A 25608-nucleotide genomic window follows, 5' to 3' on the forward strand; every position below is an offset into this window, starting at 1 on the left:
TCTTCTGTGTTGCATGTTATAATGCTGCCAACTGATTATAGCCACATAATGACTGTGTTGTTCAACTACTACCTTTATGAGGTGCTAGTAAAACCCAGTGAGCAACTTAATCACTGGTGAAATAAACAGACAACTGGGGACTCGGTACCAGCATGAGCTATATAACCTTTGCTGATAATTGGCACTCATTGGCCAGCAAGCAGGCAACTACAGCTCCCAGAACAAGTGCAGGGAGCCTCTTCCGCTAAGCAGGGTCGATCCGTGCGGTTCGTCTCCTCACACCCAAGCGTACAGATGTAAAGAAGAATGTGTGTAAAGGAGGCCACTAAGTTTAGAAAATGAGAAGCGGGAAGCAATTGGTCTTGAATGTAACATCAGAAGCATTCAGGTAGCTTGAAATCTCCAGCCACATTGTTGAACTGAGTCTGTCTCCTCAACTTTGGGATTGTTACTTATATAAATGAAAACAGAGATATGAGAAGAAAGCAAATTTTTTGATACCAGAATTCTTCCAGCACCTTTATCTTAGGTGTTACTAGTGTTTTGTGTACTTGTTATTTTAAGATTATAGACGCTTAAATCGTAAGTCCCCCTTTACCATGTTTCTTAAATTCTTACCTTGTTTGATTTTTGGTGATGTCCACACCATCACCAAATTCTTACCTTGTTTGATTTTTGGTTGGTGTTCACATTTTGTTTTTTAAATAAAAGCTAATGGGAAAAATCGAATTCACTGAGGAGCAATCTGTGGAGAGCAGTCTATGCCTTTGGGAAGGATATTTATGTTATTGTCATTCAAGGTGTCTAACTCTTCAGTTACTTCCTGTAGCGTACCTTCTACCCCCTGCAAAATTTATAAACTGAAGTTCATTTTTCTGTAGTTATTTGATGTGCTAGATCTGCTTTTATAGAAACCTTTATTTTAGGAGTGCAGAGGGAAATGAAATGGGGGGGCAATAACTTTAAAACTGCTAAAGCTGACATGAAACGGGATGACCGGGCAGCCACACACAGGACAGAAGGGGACAGGACAGCACAGGGCCGGCAGCTCCATTCATTAGGCTGGACTGCCTGCTGTCACTCACACTCTGTCACAGACCAATAGTGCATTTTTTTCTCCTCTTGTGCTCCCTTCTCTTACGTATTTGCAAGAACAGTCCAGATTCAGAAAACATGCCTGAAACTGAGAAACTAAGAGAAAATGGGGTGGAGGTGCCCTTCAGTACTGATAGCCTAGATGCGGACAGATCAAAAGCTAAATTCAATTTAAACCACCTCAGGCAGAAAAAGTAATTGAATTAAACTTCCTCTAAATATGATAAGTCTGAGGATCTTAAAACCAGGCACAAAGAACCAGGTTAGAGTGAGCTGTTGTGTATTAAATGGATGCACAGAGCTCTAGCCATCCCCCCAACCCGGGGAGTTTGATGAGCTGCTGATTGCCTCTATCGCTTTACTACTGAGGCTGAAAACTGATTAAGCTGCTTATGGGGCTCCAGGGGCTAATGGTCCAGCCCACCAGGAATACTGCTGTCACTGACTTAAGTGAGCTGCGTGGCATATGTGGTTTGATTATACAAGGGGGCGGTGCGGGGGGAGTCTGCAAGGCATAGGGAAGCTTTAAATAGCAGGCTTTATCGTGCCAAATGGATACACTACTCTGATACCCCAAAATGAATATGGAATTGCTCTGATTCCTTCTCTTCATCTGGTAACCATTTTTGAAAGGCTTCCTCAGGGGTGCCTGGGTGGCTCAGTCAGTTAAGCCTCCGACTCTTGATTTCAGCTTAGGTCTTGAGATCGAGCCCCACGTCAGGCTCTGCACTGAGAGTGGGGCTTGCTTGGGATTCTCTCTCCCTCTCTCTCTCTGCCCCTTCCCTGCCTGCATGGGCATGCACTCTCTCTCTCTCTTTCTCAAAATAAGCTTTAAAAAAAAAAAAAGGCTTCCTCAAAAACTACTCACTTTGGAACCCACCCATTCTATTTTAAACCACCCTTACAAGACTATGTCCATGCCTTTAAACATACTTCTCAAATGGGTTCTCAGATACTATGATCAAATGAAGTTCTAGAAAATAGATAAGTGTGTAATAGATATTTTAATCAATTCTTCTCCTTGAACACCACTGGGCAATTGTAATATACCTTTTCCCACCCCAGCCAGCAGATCATTGCCGCTCGATTAGGTAGTAAAGGGTATACAGGACTGAAGAATAGAACAAGCTGATATGTGCAAATAGGTTAAACTTGATGTACACATGGAAATTAAAACACTCCTATTCTCTCAGATCGTTCCAACTAAATGCTCTAAAACTACTACCATTTAAAATAACTTTCCTCCCTCAGACTGTACAAAGAAAACACCAAAGTTTGAAGTTAAAAAACAACAACACTTTAAAGTCTTGTAAAATGACTGAAGGATCTGAACAGTTTTTAAGCGGACCTTATTTCTGTAGGCGAAACCAGCAGAGGACAACGATGATAAACAAAAGAACAGAATCAGAATAATTTGAGATGCTTAGGAAGTTGTCACAATTATCTTTTTAATTGACTCTTGAAAGAATAGATAGATATATGGAAAGCTTTTAGCGTCTAAAAGCTTCTTAGGCAGTGAGTTGTTGATTTAAATGATTAACCAAAGCTTAACATATTCAGGACTTTGGGTTGAACAAAAAAAATATTGGTTTTCATCTTGGTTGCTAACCTGGTCAATCATTAAAAGGACGAGCACTAATAAAAGTTTTAAAAGATGATTTTGACTCTTATATGATTTCTTATGTTTTATTAAACTTTAAGGTCCTCCCTTAAGTGACTTAAGCACAAGTCAAAGAGTTTCATACAGTCATTGCCTTTCAGATATTCTTTCTTTGCATAATTTTTTATTGAGATATAATTCACATACCATAAACTTCACTCTTCCAAAGTGGGTTTTAGTACATTCACAAAGTTGTGCAACCATCACCGTTATCATTCCAGAACACCTTGGTCAGCCTCAAAGGAAACCCCCAGGCCATCACCAGTCATTCCCTTGCTCTCCCCAGGTGCTGATAACCACTCATCTGTCCACTTTCTGTCTGTGGATTTGCCTATTTTGGACATTTCATTTAAACAGAATCATACATATATATTCTTTTCTGTCTCGCTCTTTTCAGCATGATGTTTTCAAGATTCACCTATGTTGTAGCATGTATGTTGCTCCTTTTCATGGCCAAATAATATTCCATTGTGTGGATATATAGCATTTTGTTTCTCTGCTCACCAGCTGATGAACATTGGGTTACTTCTATTCTTTGGTATTATGAATAATGCTGCTCTGAACATTGGTATACAAGTTTTACATGGACATAAGTTTTCAATTCTCTTGGGTATATTCTAGGAGTGGAACTAACTGCTGGTTCATATTGTAACTTGGTTTAACTTTTTGAGAGACCACCAAACTGTCTCCCAAAGTGGCTGTACCAACCAGTTCACATTCCCACCAACAATGTATGAGAGCTCCTGTCTCTACGTATCCTTGCCAGCATTTCTTATTGTCCTGTAATATTTTTTTATAGTAAACTTTTTTTCTCATTCTGAGTAGAAACTGATTATCAGGGCTTATGAAGAAACTACCCCAATGATGGCAGAATTCAGTACCTATACCATAATCAACAAAGACACTTTCCCAATGAGAAAAGAGCAATGAAATGGCCCTTCTGAGTGCTTACCTGCTGCAGATCAGCGAGGGAATACAGGTGGATCTGTTGAAGGAGGTATTCTCTGGGGAAAATTCTGAAAACAAGGACAGAAAGACAAATGAACTGTGTTGACTGCCACAAAACACACTTCCTGGTAAGTTTCAAAGTCTCATTCAAGATCCCTTTCCTCTACCTTCCTCCCTTTGCACCAACACTCCTCCTCCCAACAGTCTCTGAGGAAACTGTAACAATACCCACCCTTTTTCTTTCTAACAGATACTAAGATGGAAGTAAAAGTTTGGTCTTTGATTTTTTTTTTTTTAATTCCTTAATGAGTTTATTTCAGGACAAAAAGAAGTAATGCTCTGTTTTTTTTTTTTTTAATTGAAGTGTAGCTGACATACAATATTCTATTAGTTTCAGGTATTTAACAAAGTGATTGAATAGTTATATACATTATGAAGTGATCATTGTGATAAATCTAACTACCATCTATCACCATACAAAGTTGTTATGTATTAGTAACTACATTTCCTGTGCTGTACATTGCACCACTGTGTCTTATTTTATAACTAGAAGTTTGTACCTTTTAATCCCCTTCCCATCTATCATCCTTTACCCCACCCCCTCCCCTCTGACAACCACCATATTATTCCCTGTGTCTTTGAGTCTGTTTCTGTTTTGTGTGCTTTTTTTTTTTTAGTTTCCACATATAAGTGAAATCATACAGCATTGGTCTTTCTCTGTCCTATTTCACTTAGCATTATACCTTCTAGGTCCATCCATGTTTTTGCAAATGGGTAAGTTTCATTCTTTTTCATGGCTGGGTAATATTCCATTGTATGTAGATATTACCTCTTCTTAATCCATTCACCTACTGATGGACATTTAGGTTGCTTCCCTATCTTGGCTGTTAAAAATAATATTGCGGGGCGCCTGGGTAGCGCAGTCGGTTAAGCGTCCGACTTCAGCCAGGTCACGATCTCGCGGTCCGTGAGTTCGAGCCCCGCGTCGGGCTCTGGGCTGATGGCTCGGAGCCTGGAGCCTGTTTCCGGTTCTGTGTCTCCCTCTCTCTCTGCCCCTCCCCCGTTCATGCTCTGTCTCTCTCTGTCCCAAAAAAAATAAATAAACGTTGAAAAAAAAAAATTAAAAAAAATAATAATATTGCAATGAATGTAAGAGTGCATATTCTTTTCAAATTTTTTCTGTGGATAAATACCCAGAAGTGGAATTGCTGGATCAGGGGCGCCTGGGTGGCGCAGTCGGTTAAGCGTCCGACTTCAGCCAGGTCACGATCTCGCGGTCGGTGAGTTCGAGCCCCGCGTCAGGCTCTGGGCTGATGGCTCAGAGCCTGGAGCCTGCTTTCTGTTCTGTGTCTCCCTCTCTCTCTGCCCCTCCCCCGTTCACGCTCTGTCTCTCTCTGTCCCAAAAATAAATAAACGTTGGAAAAAAAAAAAAAAAAAGAAGTGGAATTGCTGGATCATATGTTTTAGTTTTAGTTTTAATTTTTTGAGGAACCTCCATACTGTTTTCCATGGTGACTGCAGCAAATTACATTCCTATCAATAGTACACAAAGGTTCCCTTTTCTCCATATCTTCACCAACATATGTTACTTGTCTTTTTTATCCTAGCCATTCTGACAGATGTGAGGTGATGTCTCATGGTGGTCTTGATTTACATTTCCCTGATGATTAGTGATGTTGAGCATCTTTTCATGTGTCTGTTGGCCATCTGTATGTCATCTTTGGAGAAATGTCTTCAGATTCTTTGCCTATTTTTTAATTGATTTCTTTTTATGATATTGAATTGAGTTCTTTATTTTGGATATTAATCCCTTATCAGTTATGTAATTTGCATATCTCTTTTCCCATTCAGTAGGTTACCTTTTTGTTGATGGTTTTCTTCACTGTGCAAAAGTTTTTTAGTTTTATGTAGTCCCATTTGATTTTTTTGTTTGTTTTTGCCTTTGCTTTTGTTGCCTCTGCCTGAGGAGACAGATTAAAAAAAAAAAAAACGTTAAGATCAATGTCCAAGAACGTATTACCTATGTTTTCTTCTAGGAGTTTCGTGGTTTCAGGCCTTACATTTAAGTCTTTACTCCATTTTGAGTTTATTTTGTATATGATTTAAAAAAAATGGTCCAGTTTTCCCAACATCATTTATTGAGCAGATTGTCTTTTCCCCATTGTATGTTCTTGTTTCCTTTGTTGAACATTAATTGAACATCTAAGCATGGGTTTATTTCTGGATTTTCTCTTCTGTTCCATTAATTAATGCATTTATTTTTGTGCCACTGCCATTGTATTTTCATTATGATAGCTTTGTAGTATAGTTGGAGATCAGGGCTTTGTTCTTTCTGAAGATTGCTTTGGCTACGCAGGGTCTTCGTAGCTGCGTACAAATTTTAGGATTACCTGTTCTAGTTTTGTGAAAAATGGCGTAAGTATTTTCATAGGGATTCCACTGAATCTGCAGACTGTCGGTCAGATTTGGGTGTATGGACATTTTAACAATATTATTTGTTCCAGTCCATGGTATGTCTTTCCATTTATTTGTATTGGCTTCAATTTCTTTCATCGGTGTTTTACCATTCTCAGTGTACAGGTTTTTCATTTCCTCAATTAAAGTTATTCCTAGGTATTTTATTCTTGATGCAACTGTAAATGATATTGTTTTCATAATTTCTCTTTCTGATAGTTATTAGTGTATAGAATTGCAAAAGATTTCTGTATATTAATTTTGTTTCCTGCAACAGTACTGAATTAATTTATTAGTTCTAATCATTTTTTAGTGGAGTCTTTAGGGTTTTCTATACATAGTGTCATGTTATTTGCAAATAGTCACAGTTTTACTTCTCTTTTCCAATTTGGATGCCTTTTTTTTTTCTTGATTGTTATAGCTAGGACTTCCAATACTATGTTGAATAAAAGTGGTAAGATTGAGGGGCACCTGTGGGGCTCAGTTGGTTGAGCATCCAACTCTTGATATCGCCTTGGGTCATGGTATTACAGTTGTGGGATCAAGCCCCACATCAGGCTCTGTGCTATGCGCAGCCTTCTTAGGATTCTCTCTATCTGCCCCAATAATTAATATAATTTATTGTCAAATTGGCTAACATACAGTGTATACAGTGTGCTCTTGGTTTTGGGGGTAGATTCTCATGATTCATCGCTTACATACAACACCCAGTGCTCGTCCCAACAAGTGTCCTCCTCAATTCCCATCACCCCTTTCCCCCTCTAACGCCCCCGCCCAAATCAACCCTCAGTTTGTTCTCTGTATTTTAGAGTTTCTTAAGGTTTGCCTCCCTCCCTCCCTCTCTGTTTTGTAACTATTTTTCCCCTTCCCTTCCCCTAGGGTCTTCTGTTAAGTTTCTCAAGTTCCACATTTGAGTGAAAACATAATATCTGTCTTTCTCTGACTGACTTATTTAACTTAACATAGTACCCTCCAGTTTAATCCACATTGCTGAAAATGGCAGGATTTCATTCTTTCTCATTGTCAAGTAGTATTCCATTGTATGTATAAACCACATCTTCTTTATCCATTCATCAGCTGATGGGACATTTAGGCTCTTTCCATAATTTAGCTATTTTTGAAAGTACTGCTATAAACATTGGGGTACATGTGCCCCTATGAATCAGCACTCCTGTATCCCTTGGATAAATTCCTGGTAGTGCTATTGCTGTGTCATAGGGTAGTTCTATTTTTAATTTTTTGAGGAACCTCCACACTGTTTTTCCAGAGTGGCAGCACCAGTTTGCATTCCCACCAACAGTGCAGGAGGGTTCTCATTTCTCCACATCCTCACCAGCATCTGTTGTTTTCTACGTTGTTAATTTTAGCCACTCTGACTGGTTTGAGGTGGTATCTCAATGTGGTTTTGATTTGTATTTCCCTGATGATGAGTGATGTTGAGCATGTTTTCATGTGTTGGTTGGCCATCTGGATGTCTTCTTTGGAGAAGTGTCTATTCATGTCTTCTGCTCATTTCTTCACTGGATTATTTGTTTCTTGAGTGTTGAGTTTGGTAAGGTCTTTATAGATTTTGGATACTAGCCCCTTATCCGATATGTCATTTGCAAATATCTTTTCCCATTCCATCAGTTGCCTTTTAGTTTTGTTGATTGATTCCTTTGCATTGCAGAAGGTTTTTATCTTGATGAGGTCCCAGTAGTTCATTTTTGCTTTTATTTCCCTTGCCTTTGGAGACATGTTGAACAAGAAATTGCTGTGGCTGAGGTCAAAGAGGTTGTTGCCTGTTTTCTCCTCTAAGGTTTTGATGGTTTCCTGTCTCACATTTAGGTCTTTTATCCATTTTGAGTTTATTTTTGTGTATGGTGTAAGAAAGTGGTCCAGTTTCATTCTTCTGCATGTTACTGTCTAGTTTTCCCAGCACCATTTGCTAAAGAGACTGTCTTTTTTCCATTGGATACTCTTTCCTGCTTTGTCAAAGATTAGTTGGCCATACATTTGTGGGTCCAATTTTGGGTTCTCTATTCTATTCCATTGGTCTATGTGTCTGTTTTTGTGCCAATACCATACTGTCTTGATGATGACAGCTTTGTAGTAGAGGCTAAAGTCTGGGATTGTGATGCTTCCTGCTTTGGCTTTCTTTTTCAGCATAACTTTGGCTATTTGGGGTCTTTTGTGGTTCCATACAAATTTTAGGATTGTTTGTTCTAGCTCTGAGAAGAATGCCTGTGCAATTTTGATTGGGATTGTACTGAATGTATAAATTGCTTTGGGTAGTACTGACATTTTAACAATATTCTTCTAATCCATGAGTATGAAATGTTTTTCTATTTCTTTGTATCTTCTTCAATTTCCTTCATAAGTTTTATATAGTTTTCAGCATACAGATCTTTTACCTCTTTGGTTAGGTTTATTCCTAGGTATTTTGTGGTACTTGGTGCAATTGTAAATGGGATCAATTCCTTGATATCTCCGTTGCTTCATTATTGGTGTATAGAAATGCAACCGATTCCTGTACACTGATTTTATATCCTGCGACTTTGCTGAATTCATGTATCAGTTCTAGCAGCTTTTTGGTGGGATCTTTCGGGTTTTCCACGTAGAGTATCATGTCATCTGTGACAAATTAAAGTTTGGCTGCTTTGCCAATTTGGATGCCTTTTATTACATTTTGTTGTCTGATTGCTGAGGCTAGGACTTCCAACACTATGTTAAACAACAGTGGTGAGGTGAGAGTGCACATCCTTGTCGTGTCCCTGATCTCAGGGGGAAAGCTCTCAATTTTTCCCCATTGAGGATATTAGCTGTGGGCTTTTCATATATGGCTTTTATAATGTTAAGGTAGGTTCCTTCTGTTCGGACTTTCTTGAGGGTTTTTATTAAGAAAGGATGCTGTATTTTGTCAATTGGTTTTTCTGAATCTATTGACAGGATCATATGGTTTTTATCCTTCCTTTTACTAATGCGATGTATCACATTGATTTGTGAATATTGAAACAGCCCTGCAGCCCAAGAATGAATCCCACTTGATCATGGTGAATAATTCTTTTAATACGCTGTTGAATTCGATTTGCTAGTATCTTGTTGAGATTTTCTGCATCCATGTTAATCAGGGATATTGGCCTGTAATTCTCCTTTTTTTTTGTGGGGTCTCTGTCTGGTTTGGGAATCAAGGTAATGCTGGCTTCATAGAATGAGTCCAGAAGCTTTCCTTTCATTTCCATTTTTTGGAACAGCTTAAGAAGGATAAATGTTAACTCTGCTTTAAGTCTGGTAGAATTACTCTGGGAAGCCATCTGGCCCAGGACTCTTTATTTGTTGGAAGATTTTTGAAAACTGATTCAATTTCTTCCAGACTAGTTATGGGTCTATTCAAGTTTTCTATTTCTTCCCATTTGAGTTTTGGTAGTGTGTGGATATCTAGGAATTTGTCCATTTCTTCCAGATTGTCCACTTTGTTGGCATACATTTTTTCATAGTATTCTCTGGTAATTGTTTGTATTTCTGTGGTGTTGGTTGTGATCTCTCTTTCATTCTTGTTTTATATATTTGGGTCCTCTCTTTTTTTCTTTTTGAGAAGTCTGACTAGGGGGTTATCAATTTTGTTTATTTTTTCAAAAAACCAGCTCTTAGTTTGATTGATCTGTTTAATGTGTTTTTTTTGTTGTTGTTTTTTGGGTTTTTTTTTTTTTTTTTTTTGGATTCTACATTGTTTATTTCTGCTATAGTCTTTATTATTTCTCTTTTTCCGCTGGCCTTGGGGTTTCTTTGCTGTTGTGCTTCTAGTTCCTTTAGGTGTGCTGTCAGATTTTGTATTGGCGATTTTTCTTGTTTCTTGAGATAGGCCTGGATTGCAATGTATTTTCCTCTTAGGACTTCTTTTGCTGCATGCCAAAGGGTTTGGACTGTTGTGTTTTCATTTTCATTTGTTTCCATATATTTTTAAATTTCTTCAATTGCCTGGTTGACCCATTCATTCTTTAGCAGGGTGTTCTTTAACCTCCATGCTTTTGGAGGTTTTCCAAACTTTTTCTCATGGTTGATTTCAAGTTTCATAGCATTGTGATCTGAAAGTGTGCATGGTATGATCTCAATTCTCTTTGATTTATTGAGAGCTGTTTTGTGACCCAGTATGTAATCTATCCTGGAGAATGTTCCATGTGCACTCGAGAAGAATGTGTGTTCTGCTTTTGGATGAAAAGTTCTGAATATATCTTTCCAGTCCATCTAGTCCAGTGTATCATTCAAGGTCACTGTTTCTTTATTGATTTTCTGCCTAGATGATCTGTCCATTGTTGTAAGTGGAGTATTAAAGTCACCTGTAGTTACTGCATTCTTATCAATAAGATTGTTTATGTTTGTGATTGATTTATATATACAGGTGTTCTCAAATTGGGTGCATAAACATTTATAATTGTTAGCTCTTCTTGATGGATAGACCCTGTAATTATTATATAATGCCCTTCTTCATCTCTTGTTACAGCCTTTAGTTTAAAGTCTAGTTTGTCTGATATAAGTATGGCTACTCCAGCTTTCTTTTGACTTCCAGTAGCATGATAGATGGTTCCCCATCCCCTCACTTGCAATCTGAAGGTGTCCTCAGGTCTAAAATGAGTCACTTATAGACAGCATGTAGATTAATCTTGTTTTTTTTATCTATTCTGATACCCTATGTCTTTTGTTTGGAGCATTTAGTCCATTTACATTCAGCGTTATTATTGAAAGATATGGATTTAGTGTCATTGTGTTATCTGTAGATTTCATGCTTGTGGTGAGGTTTCTGGACCTTTGCAGTCTTTACAGCATTCCACTCACAGACTCCCTCTTAAGATCTCTTGGAGGGTTGGTTTAGTGGTCATGAACTCCTTCAGTTTTTGTTTGTCTTGGAAAGCCTTTATCTCTCCTATTCTGAATGACAACCTTGCTGGGTAAAGGATTCTTGGCTGCATATTTTTCCTATTCAGCACATTGAATATTTCCTGCCACTCCCTTCTGGCCTGCCAAGTTTCAGTGGACAGGTCCGCTACTACCCTTATGTGTCTACCCTTATAGGTTAAGGCCCGTTTGTCCCTAGCTGCTTTCAGAATTCTCTCTTTATCTTTGTATTTTGCCAGTGTCACTGTAATATGTTGTGGAGACCTATTCTTGTTACATCTGAAGGGAGTTCTCTATGCCTCCTGGATTTGCATGTCTGCTTCCTTCCCCACATTGAGGAAGTCCTCAGCTATAATTTGTTCAAGTAAACCTTCTGCCCCTTTCTCTCTCTCTCTTCTTCTTCTGGAACTCCTATGATACAGATATTATTACGTTTCATTAAATCACTTAGTTCTCTAATTCTCCCCTCATGGTCTATTATTTTTTTTTATCTTTTTCTCAGCTTTATCATTTTCCATAATTTGAATAAAAGGTGTAAGAGTGAGGGGCGCCTGGGTAGCTCAATTGGTTGAACTTCCAACTCTTGATATTGGCTTGGGTCATGGTCTTGCAGTTGTGGGATCAAGCCCTGTCAGGCTCTGTGCTAGTGTGCAGCCTACTTGGGATTCTTTCTCTCTTTCTGCCCCTCCCCCCCATCAAAAGTAGACAAAGTAAACATTAAAAAATATTTTTTTAAAAAGTGGTGAGAGTGGGCATCTTTGTCTTGTGTCTGATCTTAAAGGAAAAGCTTTTAGCTTTTCACCATTGAGTATGACGTTATTTGTGGGTTTGTCATATATTGCTTTTATCATGTTGAGGTATGTTCCTTCTAGACTCACTTTGTTGAGTTTTTATCGTAAGTGGATGCTGAATTTTGTCATGCTTTTTCTGCATCTATTGAGATAATTATATAATTTTTATCCCTCTGTTTATGTGGTTTATCATGTGGATTATCTGTGTATTTTTGGATATTGAAACTTCCTTGAATCCCTGGAATAAATCCCGCTTGATCACTGCCTATTATCCTTTCAATATATTACTGAATTTGGTTTGCTAATATTTTGTTGAAGATACTTGTACGTATGTTCATCAGTGATACTGGCCTGTAATTTTCTTTTCTTCCTTTTTCTTTTTCTTTTTTCTTTTCTTTCCTTTCTCTTTTCTTTCTCTTTTCTCTTTCTTCTTTCTTTCTTTCTTTCTTTCTTTCTTCTTTCTTTCCTCCCTTTCTTTCTTTCTTTCTTTCTTTCTTTCCTCCCTTTCTTTCTTTCTTTCTTTCTTTCTTGACCGTCTTTGTCTGGTTTTGGTATTAGGGTAATGCTGGCCTCATAGAATGTATTTGGAAGTATTCTTTCTCTTCTATTTTTTTTTTTTTTTTTTTGGCAATAGTTTGAGAAGGATAGGTGTTAACTCTTTTTTAATGTTTAGTAGAATTCACCTATGAAGCCATCTGGTACTGGACTTTTATTTGCTGGAAATTTTTGATTACTGATTCAATTTCACTATTTATAATTTGTCTATTCAGATCTTGCATTTCTTCTTGATTCAGTCTTAGAAGATTGGGCATTTCTTGGAATTTATCCTGACCTTTGACTCTAATGCAATCCACGGTGGGTTAGAACATCAGGTTTCTTGCACTAGCTGTGTCTCTCACAGGTTGTGTCATCTCAGACAAATCCTAAAACCCACCTAGCTCCAGCTTCTTCAATGTTTAATAAAGACTACTGAACATGATGTCTTTAAATATCTTTCCAGTTCTATGCCTAAATTACTAGATTATGGAATTGAGAAAATCGGTGTGGCAACCTGTGTGTCTTTGTCTACAGGGTTTTATGGCTTTCTTTAATGGGGACAATGGTGCTTGATATCACATTAATGAACTATCCTCTTGCATATATCATGATGAATTTTAGTGCATAGGTACAGATGGGACTAATGGGGTGAAATATTTCAAATTGGGATTCCCTGACAGAGTCTAATATATTTAGCTGCTGTCAATTTACAGTATCTGGATAAATGACTGTGAACAAAGGAAAAAAACAATGGATTATGGACAAAAATCATACCAAAGTATAGACGGTTAGAACCCTCCCGACCAACACACATACATCCCAAAATAAAACTCATGGTGCCAGCATTTTTTTGTCTTTTGTGGTACTGTGCGATTTTTTTTGTATCTTAAATGAAACAACCAATTTATTCAATTAACGTTTATAACTGTCCTCTATATACCAAACACTGTGCCAGGCACTAGGTGGAAAATTGTGAATAAGACATTCCCAGTAATAAGCCAAGGAGAGTTAAGTCAAGTGAGGAAAAGATATATAAATTGTTAATTGAGAATGGTAAGTTATGCACAGGATACATATTTTTAGAATGGTCAAGCATGTTTGACCCCAACCCTGACTGTCTATTAAAATCACTTGGGGGAGATTTTAGAAAATAACGGGGCATAAACATGGGTAGAACTCAGAAATCAGTGTTAAACGAAACAAAAATTCTCCTGGTGATTAGTGCAGCCAAGGTTTAGAATCCCTGAGCTAATATCCAGCTCATTGGGAAATTTATTATTCAGTCTTTCAATTATGCATGCATTAATAGACAAATCCTAGAGATTAAATCATTCCTTCATCCTTCCATTCATCTTTCTATCTATCCAATACTGATTAAGCACAACTATGTGTCAGCCACTGTACTAAGCCACTGAAGAAAGGGCACCTGTTAGATAAATTCCTTCCCCCATGGAGGTCTGGTACAGGCATATGCTTGTTTGGAGTTCTCCTAGTAAGTATGATAGGCTCTGAAAAATTCTGCTAAAATGCCCTGTTTTGTCCACAGAAATGAGAATAGACTGAGTGAATGGCAAGGCACTTATATTCTAGGAAATGCATTATAGTACCTGAGGCTGGACTCTTCATCTCTAATGGTTCAGGGCCACACCTGTGGCAGGAAGGGGGTACACATTCCAAGCCCAGGTGGGTAGGTTATGGGGAAAGTGCCTATTCCTCCACGTGAGGGATAAGTTTCCCTACTACAGACAGGCTCCTTGTTGTGGAAGGTAGACCACTTCCATTTTCAAAAACACGCATACAAGACAGAGATGATTGAGAGATGTATTCCTCCTGGCACCCTATAGTATTAAGCACCAATAACAGTAAGAAAAATCCACTGGGGGCTGGGCACTTGACATACATCATCATTTCTTTTCTTTCTTTCCTTCTTTTTTTTTTTTAAGAGTTTTATTTATTTAAGTAATCTCTATACCCAACATGGGCCTCGAACCCACGACCCTGAGATTAAGAGCCACATGCTCCTCCAATTGAGCCAGCCAGGTGCCCCGACATACATCATCATTTAATTTAATTCTCACAAGTGCCCTACATGTAAGTATAGCCTCCATTTTATGTGAGAAAAAACTGATGCTCTGAGGCAAAGACTAATTTGTCCAAAGTCACAAATCTGAGATTCAAGGTCAGGACTTTCTAACTCCAAAGGCCTGTACTCCTTCCACTTTCTTGAAGGTGGGAGTAGAGGAAAGAGGGAGGCAGGCTGACTATCTAATTTAGCTATATAATGCATGTCTCTTGTAGGTAGATGTTATTGCTACTTAGGCCAGAAGCAATATATAGCCATTTACACATTTTTCAGCAGGAAAGTGACACTGATATACTCTGTCATGCCCAATTTTTTTTTTAATTTTATTTTTTATTTATTTATTTTTTTTAATTTTTTTGGGGGACAGAGAGAGACAGAGCATGAACGGGGGAGGGGCAGAGAGAGGGAGACACAGAATCTGAAACAGGCTCCAGGCTCCGAGCCATCAGCCCAGAGCCTGACGCGGGGCTCGAACTCACGGACCGCTAGATCGTGATGACCTGGCTGAAGTCGGACGCTTAACCGACTGCGCCACCCAGGCGCCCCATGTCATGCCCAATTTCTGAAGGCAGTAGAGATTATGGGCAGACTGCAGGCAGAGATAGTCCCGACAGGTATTTGAGAGTCTATTTTAGGGTAACCACAGGAGGACAGTGAAAGTGGGGGATAGGTAATACAGGAGACCTTTTGGATGAAGAATTGACAATGTTTAGAATCTGTGAAAGAGGAGAAAGGAATCAAAAGAGACTGAAGTAACTAGCTTGGGTGACAGGATGGTGATGTCACTGGCCTACACAGGGCAGGCTGTCAGGGCAGGGGATACAGAACTGAGTTTCACACGTGCTGAATATAGAGTGCTTGTAGGAGAGCCAGCAAATATGGGCCTTGGAAATATGGGATGAAGAGATGTGGAATACTCCAGGGCATTTCTGACATCAGCACAGAGGTGACAGTTAAAGCTGTGGGAATGGATGGGATGGACCTAGAAGGGAACTGAATAGGAAGGGGCATAGCAGGGAAAGGCATTGTTATTTGTTTTCCTTACACTTCCTGGAATTATCTAAAGTACACTTTGGCATTCTGCAATTTTTCTCCTGCTTGAAAAATTGTTTTAAACATAACCAGCACGTTTACAGGTTTCTAACATTTCCTCTATTTGTGAAATGTTTATAACCCTCATGTACTTGACCTGGCTACCCCGATGTTAACATCGTACACAACCATGGTGCATTGACCAAACCTAAGAAAGGAAGCATTATGCAAATTATAGACTTTATTCAAATTTCACCAATTGTCTAATGTCCTTTTTTCTAGTCAAGGATCCAATCTGAATACAACATTGCATTTATAGTTTCCTATTTATATATAATGTAAGCATTTGCAGGAAAACTTGAGACCTAAAGATACATGCCAAATAGGAAACCTAGGACGCAGTCTTAGAGTGGGGCAGCTAGTGTAGCAACATATGATAGTCCAATAAGGGGACATGGAATGTTTGAGCATGGCTCAATGGGAGGAATAATCTTTAAACAGCAAATGCTTAATAATGAAATCCCTTAAATAAAGTAAAATGAAAGCAATGTGTCAGAAGGGCTAAGAAATGGAGACAGAGTGAATCAAGTAGGTAGGCTGGAAAATCATTTCAAGATTAGCTTCTACCTCTTCCGTTGGTTTGCACAAACGTAGGTCAGCCGGACACTGTGGGAGAAGGAAACTGACTGAAATGGACCTTAGCAGGAACAAACACAGGGCAGGGTCATCTCGATGTTTTGCCACTTAGTCCTTCCTGCTCTAAAATCCTAAGACTTCTATGACAGAGTACACAGGATGTAAGAAATAATTATAAACTTACAAATCAAATCGTACTGGTAGACTCTTCCTAGAGTACTACAGCCAGTCTGTTCATTAACCAGTTAACAACTTACTGAGTGCATACAACAAGCCAGGTGTTGTGCTAAGGGCTGGAGATGAATGTGTCAATGAACACAGTTGATGAGCAATGATTTCCAGATTCTCCTTACTGGGCTAGGTCCTTCTTGCTTCCAAACACTGCTCATTAACTACCACTCCTCTTCTCACAATAACTAACCAACTTTGAGCACGGTCATCTAACATTATTTGTACTGCTAAAGTTATCTATGTGTTTAATGTTTCTGGGTGTGAATATATTTCACGTTTGTCTTCTCTCCCCGCAGAAGCACCTCATCTACTGTCTCCTCTCTACCACCTGTCAGTGTCTACTACTATAATTTATACGGGGTCGGTCATAACAGACACAAAGAACTAGAAAATGCAATATATGCAGAAAAGACAAAGGAACTAAGCTGAGTGTGTCTGGAGAAGATGTGTTCAGGAGATATGGTGGTGGCCACAAAATCCACAGGCTTTTAAGACGATAATGTCAATCAGCTTTTCTTTTCCCTCAGGATGGCAATTGTAGCACAAAAGCACTAAAGTCAAATACGACCGTAAATTTCCTGAGAGGGAAGACTGAGAGGTATTAAAATGTATCTCCTTACTGGTGCTTTTTAATGTAAATTAAAAAAAAATTTTTTTTTCCAGCCATTTAGAAGTAGGAACACACTCTTGTGCTTAGAGAAGGTAAGGGTTTCAAAGGCAGGGCCAGATATCAGGCTGTTCTTCTTTCTCACTGCCTCCCATCTTCACGGCAGGTTGGGTTTGCAAGACGGTCTCTGAAAATCTCCTTTAGGCAGACCATCCAAAGGGAAGCAAGGGGGTAAATAATAACATAAAAGCGAAGCCCAGGAAAGCGCCTGCAACTTCCCATCAGGGTGACACCAAGGGCTCTTCCCTGCTGTGGTTTACGTGGGCAAGTTGGCTCAATCGACCAAGCTCTTTAGGAAATGGACGGAACGAGTTGGGACTCCCAGGGGCCAGTTTCCCTTACACTCTGAGTACTAAAAGGGGCTGCAGAGGACCTGTGGACCCGGTGTGTGCTTGGGTAGCAGTAAACTGCCTCACGCAGAGCTGCCTAGGGAATGCAGAGAAAAGTTCACAGCCACTTCAGGGACCCCTGGGGGAGTGATTCATATCCAGGAGGCAAAGCCGGGTGTCCCTTTAAGATAGTCATGTCAGCATTAATTTTACTATTAATGTATTCAATAAAGAATGGATGATTATTTGCATTTCGTCAGAAAACACTACTTGTGATCATCATACCTCCCAGTGAATTTAATGCAAATGAAATCCAACCTTACAACCTCTATGACTTGTCACTGTGGTAAAAACCTAAAATCAGCATATGTTTCAATGCAATAAATAGATGCAGGGTACATAATATGTGACGGGCATTGTGCTAGGCCCTGGAGCTTTGGAGAAAACACGGCTTTTTAATAGCAAAGAATATGCAGACAAGTGGGATACACGGGCAAGTAAGCAAATGGCTCCAGTTCACAAGGCGGAGTGCTGAGACCGGGAGACATACCTGCAGGGGTGAGGGAAACCTGCAGAGCACCTGCTCGGGAAGGCCTCAGAGAACTGCCCATTGGTAATCTGAAGGTGTGGAAGGAGGGGAGTTCTAGGTGGAGGGAGCAGCACGTGTGACAGCACAGAGGCCAGTGTGAGCAAAGTGCTCTCAGGGGACCGGCTGTGCGGGAGGAAGAAAGAGCAGTGCACACGTACAGATGGGTAGGAGCTTAGAAAGGCAGGGCAGAGCCAGAAACGAGAGGTCTCCCAATGCCTTGCTACACATCTACCTCAAAAGAGATGGGGCTGCCACAGAAGTGCAGGAGGACAGCATGGTTAGATCTGTGACTTTAAAAGAACCCCGGCAGCAGAAGGGGATGGGGGAGAGACAGAGGGATGGACAACTTTTTTGTAAATTAGGCGAGAAATGATGGGGGCCTGGACAGAATTTAAATGGCTACTCTGGGGTTGTAGAGAGTGGGCTTGCCACAAGATAGATTTCTGTAGAAGAATCCACAGGTCATGCTGACTAACAGGAAGTGAAGGCCAGGAAGAAGCCTGGGATTATTCAGTTTTCCGGCTAGGTCCACTAGGTAAATGGCATGGCCACTTACCGGCATAGGGAACAAGGAAGAGGAATTGTCTTTGCGCAACAGGTAGCTCAGTTGGGGCAGAGGAGTAGAACTGTTTGCAGAATGTCCAGGAAAAGTCGTCCAGGAGTCCAGGCAGGAGATTTGTGTGCCCTTAGCCTACAGGTGTTAGGTGAAGCCATAAGTGCTAGCCCAGGACAGCACATATTAGAAAAACAGAAAACCCAGACTGGATCCTGGCAGAACAGTATTAGTTAGGGAGTGGATGCGGGAAGAAGACTGGGAAGGAGCAGGTGATAGGAGGGAGAAAAAGCAGAAGAGCCAGGAGCAGCAAAGCCAAGAAAGGAGAGAATTTCAAGAAGGAAAAAGAGGGTCAGTGGCATCCAAGGCAGTGGAGAGGTCAAATAATATGAGTAAGACTGTCACAAAGCTCGAGAAGTTTCTGCTGGATTTGGCAAATGGGAATCATTAGCGACCTGGAACGAACTGATTTCAGGAGAGGAAGAGGGAAGTCAGATTGCAGAGGGGTGAAGGACTATGGATTACTCTTTAAAGAAGTAGCCCTTAAAAAAAAGAGAAACTTGGCCATAGGTTAAAAAAAAAAAAAAAAAAAAAAGGAGGTAGGACTAAGAAGGGATCTTTTCCTTTTTTAAACAAGAAAATGTATTATTTCAATTAGAAAAACCTTTTTAATTGTCATTAATATACAATATTAGTTGCAGGTATGTAACAAAGTGATTCAACATTACATAAATTAGAAAATAAGCACTTAAAAATCTAGTTACCGTCTGTCACCACACATTGTCATTAAAATGTTAATTCCCTATGCTGTATTTTACATCTCTGTGACTTATTTACAACTGGAAATTTGTGCCTCTTAATCCTCTTCACCTATTTCACCCTTCCACCCTCTCTTTAGCAACCACCAATTAGTTTGTTTCCATTTTTTGTTTATTCTTTTGTTTTATTTTTTAGATTCTACATGTAAGTGAAATCATGGTACTTGTCTCTCTCCGGCTTATTTCACTTGGCATAATAACCTCTACATCCATCCATGTTGTCACAAATGGCAATATTTCTCCAGGAGACCCCAAGATTTCATTTAAAAAACATTTCTTTTATTTTTTTTAATGTTTTATTTATGTTTTGAGAGACAGACAGACAGACAGAATCCACGAAGCAGGCTCCAGGCTCTGAGCTGTCAGCACAGAGCCTGATGCGGGGCTCGAACCTGTGAACCACGAGGTCATGACCTGAGCCAAAGTCAGATGCTTAACTGACTGAGCCACACAGGCGCCCCAACCAAAATTTCATTTTTGAAATCAGATTATGGCTGAGTAATATTCCACTTTGTGTATGTATACCACAATTTCTTTATCCATTCATCCACTGATAGACACTTCAGTGGTTTCCATATCTTGGCTACTATAAATAATGCTGTAATGAACACAGGGGTACATACATCTGTTTGAATTTTCATTTTCTTCAGATAGATACCCAGAAATGGAATTGCTGGATCATCTGATTTTAGTTCTATTTTGAATTTCTGGAGGAACCTTTTTACTCTTTTCCACAGTGGTTGCAACAAGTACATTCCCACCAACACTGCATAAGGGATCCCTTTTTTCTATATCTTTGCTAACATTTTTTATTTCTTGTATTGATACTAGCCACTCTGAAAGGTATGATATCTTCCTATGGTTTTGATTTACATTTCCCTGACGATTAGTGATGTTGAGCATCTTTTCATGTGTCTGTTGGTTATCTGTATGTCTTCTTAAAAAAATATATCTATTTTAGGTGCTTTGTCCATTTTTTCATCAGGTTTTTTTTTTATACTAATGAGTTATTTATATATTTTGGATATTGATCCCTTATTTGCAAATATCTTCTCCCATTCAGTAGGTTACCTTTCCATTTCATTAATAGCTTCCTTTGTGGGGTAAAAGCTTTTTAGTTTGATATTGTCCCAATTTTTTGTTTTTGCTTTGTTTTTTATCAACTGAGAAAACCGATCCAAAAAAATAGCTAAGACTGATGTCCAAAAGTTGACTGCCTACGTTTTCTTCTAGGAGTTTTATGGTTTCAGGTCTTACATTTAAGTCTTTAATTCATTTTGTTTATTTTTTGTATATGGTGTAAGAACGTGGTCCAATTTTCTAGGCACCATTTATTGAGACTGTCTTTTCCCTATTGTATATTCTTACCTTCTTTGTTGTAGATTAGTTGACCATATGAGTGGGTTTATTTCTGGGCTATTCTGTTTTATTGATCTATGTGTCTGTTTTTGTGCTAATACCATGCTGTTTTGATGATTATAGCTTTGTAATATAGTTTGAAATCAGGAGGCATGATACCTCAAGATTGTTTTTGCTACTCTAGGTCTTTTGCTATTCCATACAAATTTTAGGTTTATTTGTTCTAGTTCTGTGAAAAATGCCACTGGTATTGTGACAGGGGTTGCACTGAATCTGTACGTTGCTTTGGGTAGTAAGAACATTTTAACAACATTCTTTCAAACCTTGAGCACAGTATATTCTTCTATTGTGTCATCCTCAGTTTCTCTCTTTAGGGTATTTCACCTTCTTGGTTAAATTTATTCCCATGTATTTTATTCTTCTTAATACACTTGTAAATGGGATTGTTTTCCTAATTTCTCTTTCTGATTGTTAATGCATAATAATTGCAACAGATTTCCATATATTAATTTTGTATCCTGCAACAGTACTGAATTCATTTATTCTAACAGTTTTGTAGTGGAGTCTGTAGGGTCTAGCACAGGTTTACTTCCTCTTTTCCAATTTGGATACCTTTTATTTCTTTTTTCTTGTGGGAGTGCTGTAACTAAAACTGCTAACACAATGTTGAATAAAAGTGGTGAGAGTGGGCATCTTTGTCTTGTGCCTGATCTTAGAGGAAAAGCTTTCAGCTTTTCACCAATGAGTATGATGTTAGCTGTGGGTTTGTCATATAAGACCTTTATGATGATGAGGTATGTTCCCTCTGTACCCACTTTGAGAGTTTTTATCATAAATGGATGAATTTTGTCCAATGCTTTTTCTGCATCTATTGAGATGACTATATGATTTTTACCCTCCTTTTTGTTAATGTGGTATATCAGGTTGGTTTTGTGGATATTAAACCATCTTTGTATCCCAGTAATAAATCCCAGTTGACTATGGTATATGATCCTTTTCATGTATTGTTGGCTTTGGTTTGCTAATATTTCACTGAAGTTTTTTTGCATCTATATCAAAGCTGTTGATCTGTAATTTCCTTTTTTTTTTTTAAATGTCTTTGTCTGGTTTTGGTATCAGGGTAATGCTGGCATTGTAGAATGAATTTGGAAGCATTTCTTCATCTGAAATTTTTTGGAATGCTTCATCTGGTCCTGGACTTTTGTTTGCTGAGGAGAACAGAAAGTCTGTTCAGATTTTCTATTCCTTCCTTATTCAGTCTTGAAAGATTATATGTTCCTAGGAATTTATCTACTTCTAGCTATCCAATTTATTGCTCATAGTCTTTTAAATCCTTTGTATTTCTCTAGTGTTGGTTGTGACTTCTCTCATTTCTGATTTTACTTATTTGAGCCCTCTTTTATTCTTGAAGAGTCTGGCTAGAGGTTTATCAATTTTGTTTATTTTTTTGGAGAACCAGCTCTTAGTTTCATTAATTTTTTTTATTGTTTTCTTAGTCTCTATTTCATTTATTTCTGCTATGATGTTTATTATTTCCTTCCTTCTAGTAATGTTGGGTTTTGTTTGTTCTTTTACTGGTTCCTTTATGTGTAAGGTTAGACTGTTAGACATTTTTGTTTCTTGAGGTAGGCTTGTATTTCCTCTTAAAACTGTTTTTCCTGGATCCCATAGATTTTGGAACGTTGCTTCCATTTTCATTTGCCTGAAGGTGTTTTTTAAATTACTTCTTTGATTTCTTCATTGACCCATTGATTGTTTAGTACCATGTTGTTTAGCCTCCAAGTATGTGTGTATTTTTCTAGTTTTTTCTTGTAATTGGTTTCTGCTTTCATACTGTTGTGATTGCAAAAGATGCTTGATAGGATTTCAATCTTCTTAAATTTATTGAGACTTGTTTTGTAGACTAATGTGTAATTTTGGAGAAGGTTTCATGTGCATTTGAAAAGAATATGCATTCTACTGTTTTGGGATGGGACATTATGTATCTATTAAGTCCATTTGGTTTAATGTGTCATTTAAGGCCATTGTTTCTTTCTTTCTTTCCTGTTCTTTTAAGTTCATTTATTTTGAGAGAAAAAGAAAGAGCCGGGGGGGGGGGGTGCGGGGAAGAGGGCAGAGAGAGAATCCCAAGTAGGCTCTAGCACTGTCAGCACAGAGCCTGACACGGAGATCGAACTCCCAAATTCTGAGATCATGACCTGAGCCAAAATCAAGACCTGGATGCTCAAGTGACTGAGCCAGCCAGGTGCCCCTAGTCTATTTACATTTAAAGTAGTTATTGATAGGTATGGACTTATTGCCATTTTGTTAATTGTTTTCTGGTTGTTTTGTAGTTCTTCTCTGTTCTTCCTTCTCTTGCTCTCTTATGATTTGATGACTTTCTTTAGTGTTATGTTTGGATATTTGTATCTTTATTTTTTGTGTACCTATTACAGGTTTTGGGTTTATGGTTACCATGAGTTTCATATACAATACCCTATGTATATGGCAGTCTATTTTAGGTTTATTGTCGCTTAAAGTTTGAACACATTATAAAAGAACACACTACATTCTTAACCACACCCCCCATGTTTCATCTATCTGATCTATTCTGCATCTTTTTTTTCAAAGTTTATTTATTTTGAGAGAGAGCGAGAGCATATGCATGAGCAAGTTGGGGAGGGGCAGAGAGAGAATCCCAAGCAAGTTCTGCACCGTAAGCACAGGCCTGACACAGGGCTTGACCCCATGAACTGTGAAAGCATGAGCTGAGCTGCGGTCAAGAGTCAGACACTCAACCGTCTAAGCCACCCAGGTGCCCCTATTTTGCATCTTTCTATTTTGTGTATCCCTTTATGAATTATTGTAGATATAGTTGATATTACCACTTTTGTCTTTTACCATTTATACTAGCTTTATAAGTGGTCAACCACTACCTTTACTATATATTTGCTTTTACCAGTGAGATTTTTTTCCTTCATAATTTTCTTCTACTTATGGCCTTTTCTTTTCCACTTAAAGGAGCCTCTGTAACATTTCTTGTAAGACTGGTTTAGTGGTGATGAACTCAAAATTTTGTTTGTCTGGAAAACTTTTTATCTCTCTTTCAATTTTGAATGATAAACTTACTGGGTAGAGTATTCTTGGTTGTAAGATTTTTCCTTTCAGTCTATATGCCTGAATATATAATGTCACTCCCTTCTAGCCTGCAAAGTTCCTGCTGAAAAATCATTTGATGGTTTTATGGGTATTCCCTTGTATGTAACTAGTTGCTTTTTTCTTGCTGCTTTTAAAATACTCTTCTTAATTTTTGACACTGTATTTATTATGTCTTGGTGTGGCTCTTTTTAGGTTCATTTTGTTTTGGACTCCCTATGCTTCCTAGAACTGGATGTCTGTTTTCTTCCCCAGGCTAGAGAGGTTTCAGTTATTACTTCTTCAAATAAGTTTTATGCCTCAAAAAGATTCTTTTCTTAAAGTTGGGAGAGACTTGGGCATACTCATATGCTAAAATGAAGGTGCTAGTAAAGGAAGAAACTATAGATACAAAAGTAGGGATAATTGACAGAGCCTGGCCCTGGAATGGCCTAGAGAAAATGAGAGGCGGACCCAGCTGGAAGCTCTTTTGCACACACATGCACACATACCTCTCCTGTATTTTCTTAATTGAAATGTTTCAATTAAATGTTTCAATAGAAATGCTTCATTTCTATTAAAATGTTACATAAAAGTTAGTTACTGATTTCTCCAATATTCCCTCTAAAAGTCAACATATTGGGAACCAAAGGCTGCAAACTAACTGAAAGTAATCTAATTTTGCAATCCTCTGGTAAACATGATCTTTGCTACAGAATGGTGCTGTCTTTTGCTTTCTGATGAGGTGACTGTGTGTTTAGGGTTTTCTGTGATGAAGTGACCTTACTGGACTGCAGGGCTATTAATCATCAGATCTGACAGCATTTCTCCAGCAAGCCAACCATGAGAACAGCCCAGCTCATGCCAGTGCAAGTTCATCTGGTCAGTCCTGCCATCAGAGCCAAAGGACAAATGTGTTGGAGAGAGTCAACTCCACACTTTACTCATCCATCAAGGAAAACCACATTACTGGCAGGCAGCACTATCAAGTTCTCAGATACCAAAGAACAATGAAGAAACTTGCTAAAGAATCATGGAAATCAAGTAGCACAATCATTTCTAATGCCAAAGTTTTCTACTTTAACACCTTTAGAATTTCCTGACACTCCAAGAAGGTAACTTAGGCTTCATTTATAGATTGCTTTAATGAGAATGGTGGTAAAGATAAAAATTTAAAAAAGAAAATGGTCATATATGATTCAGCCTTTATATTATGCAACTGGTACTCAGGGTTAAAAATGCAGAGATAATTGCCAATGAAATCAAAGGCAGTAGTCTTTACAAAAAAGGTAAGGGTCAGGGCAACTGGATGGCTCAGTTGGTTGGGCACTTGACTCTTAATTTCAGCTCAGGTCATGACCCCAGGGTTGTGGGATTGAGCCCCATGTTGGGCTCAGCACTGAGCTGAAGCCTGCTTAAGATTCTCTCTCTCTCCCTCTCTCTCTGCCCCCCCCCACTCATGTACACACACTCTCTCAAATAATAATAATAATAATAATAATAATAAAGGTAGAGGCCCTCATTCCATTTTGTAATAGGTCACTGAGTCAAATAAATCAAGACTCATTTAACCCAACTAATTTCTGAGGACTTCAATTCAGTCCCCACCAAGCTTTGATGCTAATGAGAGAAGAGGCACTAGGTCAGACTCTGAAGTAAGCAGACCCTTTGGAGGATTTTGACAGATTTAATACCACCATTTCCCTGAAGCTCAGTTCTCGGTGGTGCACAACTGGCGTTTAAAAGCCCAATGATTAAAATGAGAAAAAAAAAGTTTGTCATGGAACCGTTAGCACACGTAAGAGATAGGTTTTGAAGAAAAGGCCCATGTATATGGGCA

At 38.6% G+C, this 25608-nt stretch overlaps 1 protein-coding gene across 8 annotated transcripts in view; it reads right to left on the reverse strand.

Annotated features, from left to right (window-relative positions):
• Window positions 1-25608, reverse strand: part of PLEKHM3 (pleckstrin homology domain containing M3) — a 200404-nt gene that overhangs the window by 75824 nt on the left and 98972 nt on the right. For all 8 annotated transcript variants that reach the window (XM_030324422.1, XM_030324421.1, XM_030324424.1 and 5 more), the window contains one exon: window positions 3708-3771. In XM_030324422.1, coding sequence (XP_030180282.1) covers window positions 3708-3771 — 64 coding nt within the window. The remainder of the gene's footprint in view (window positions 1-3707; window positions 3772-25608) is intronic.

This window comes from Lynx canadensis, chromosome C1, assembly GCF_007474595.2.
Source record: "Lynx canadensis isolate LIC74 chromosome C1, mLynCan4.pri.v2, whole genome shotgun sequence".
Lineage (NCBI taxonomy): Eukaryota > Metazoa > Chordata > Mammalia > Carnivora > Felidae > Lynx > Lynx canadensis.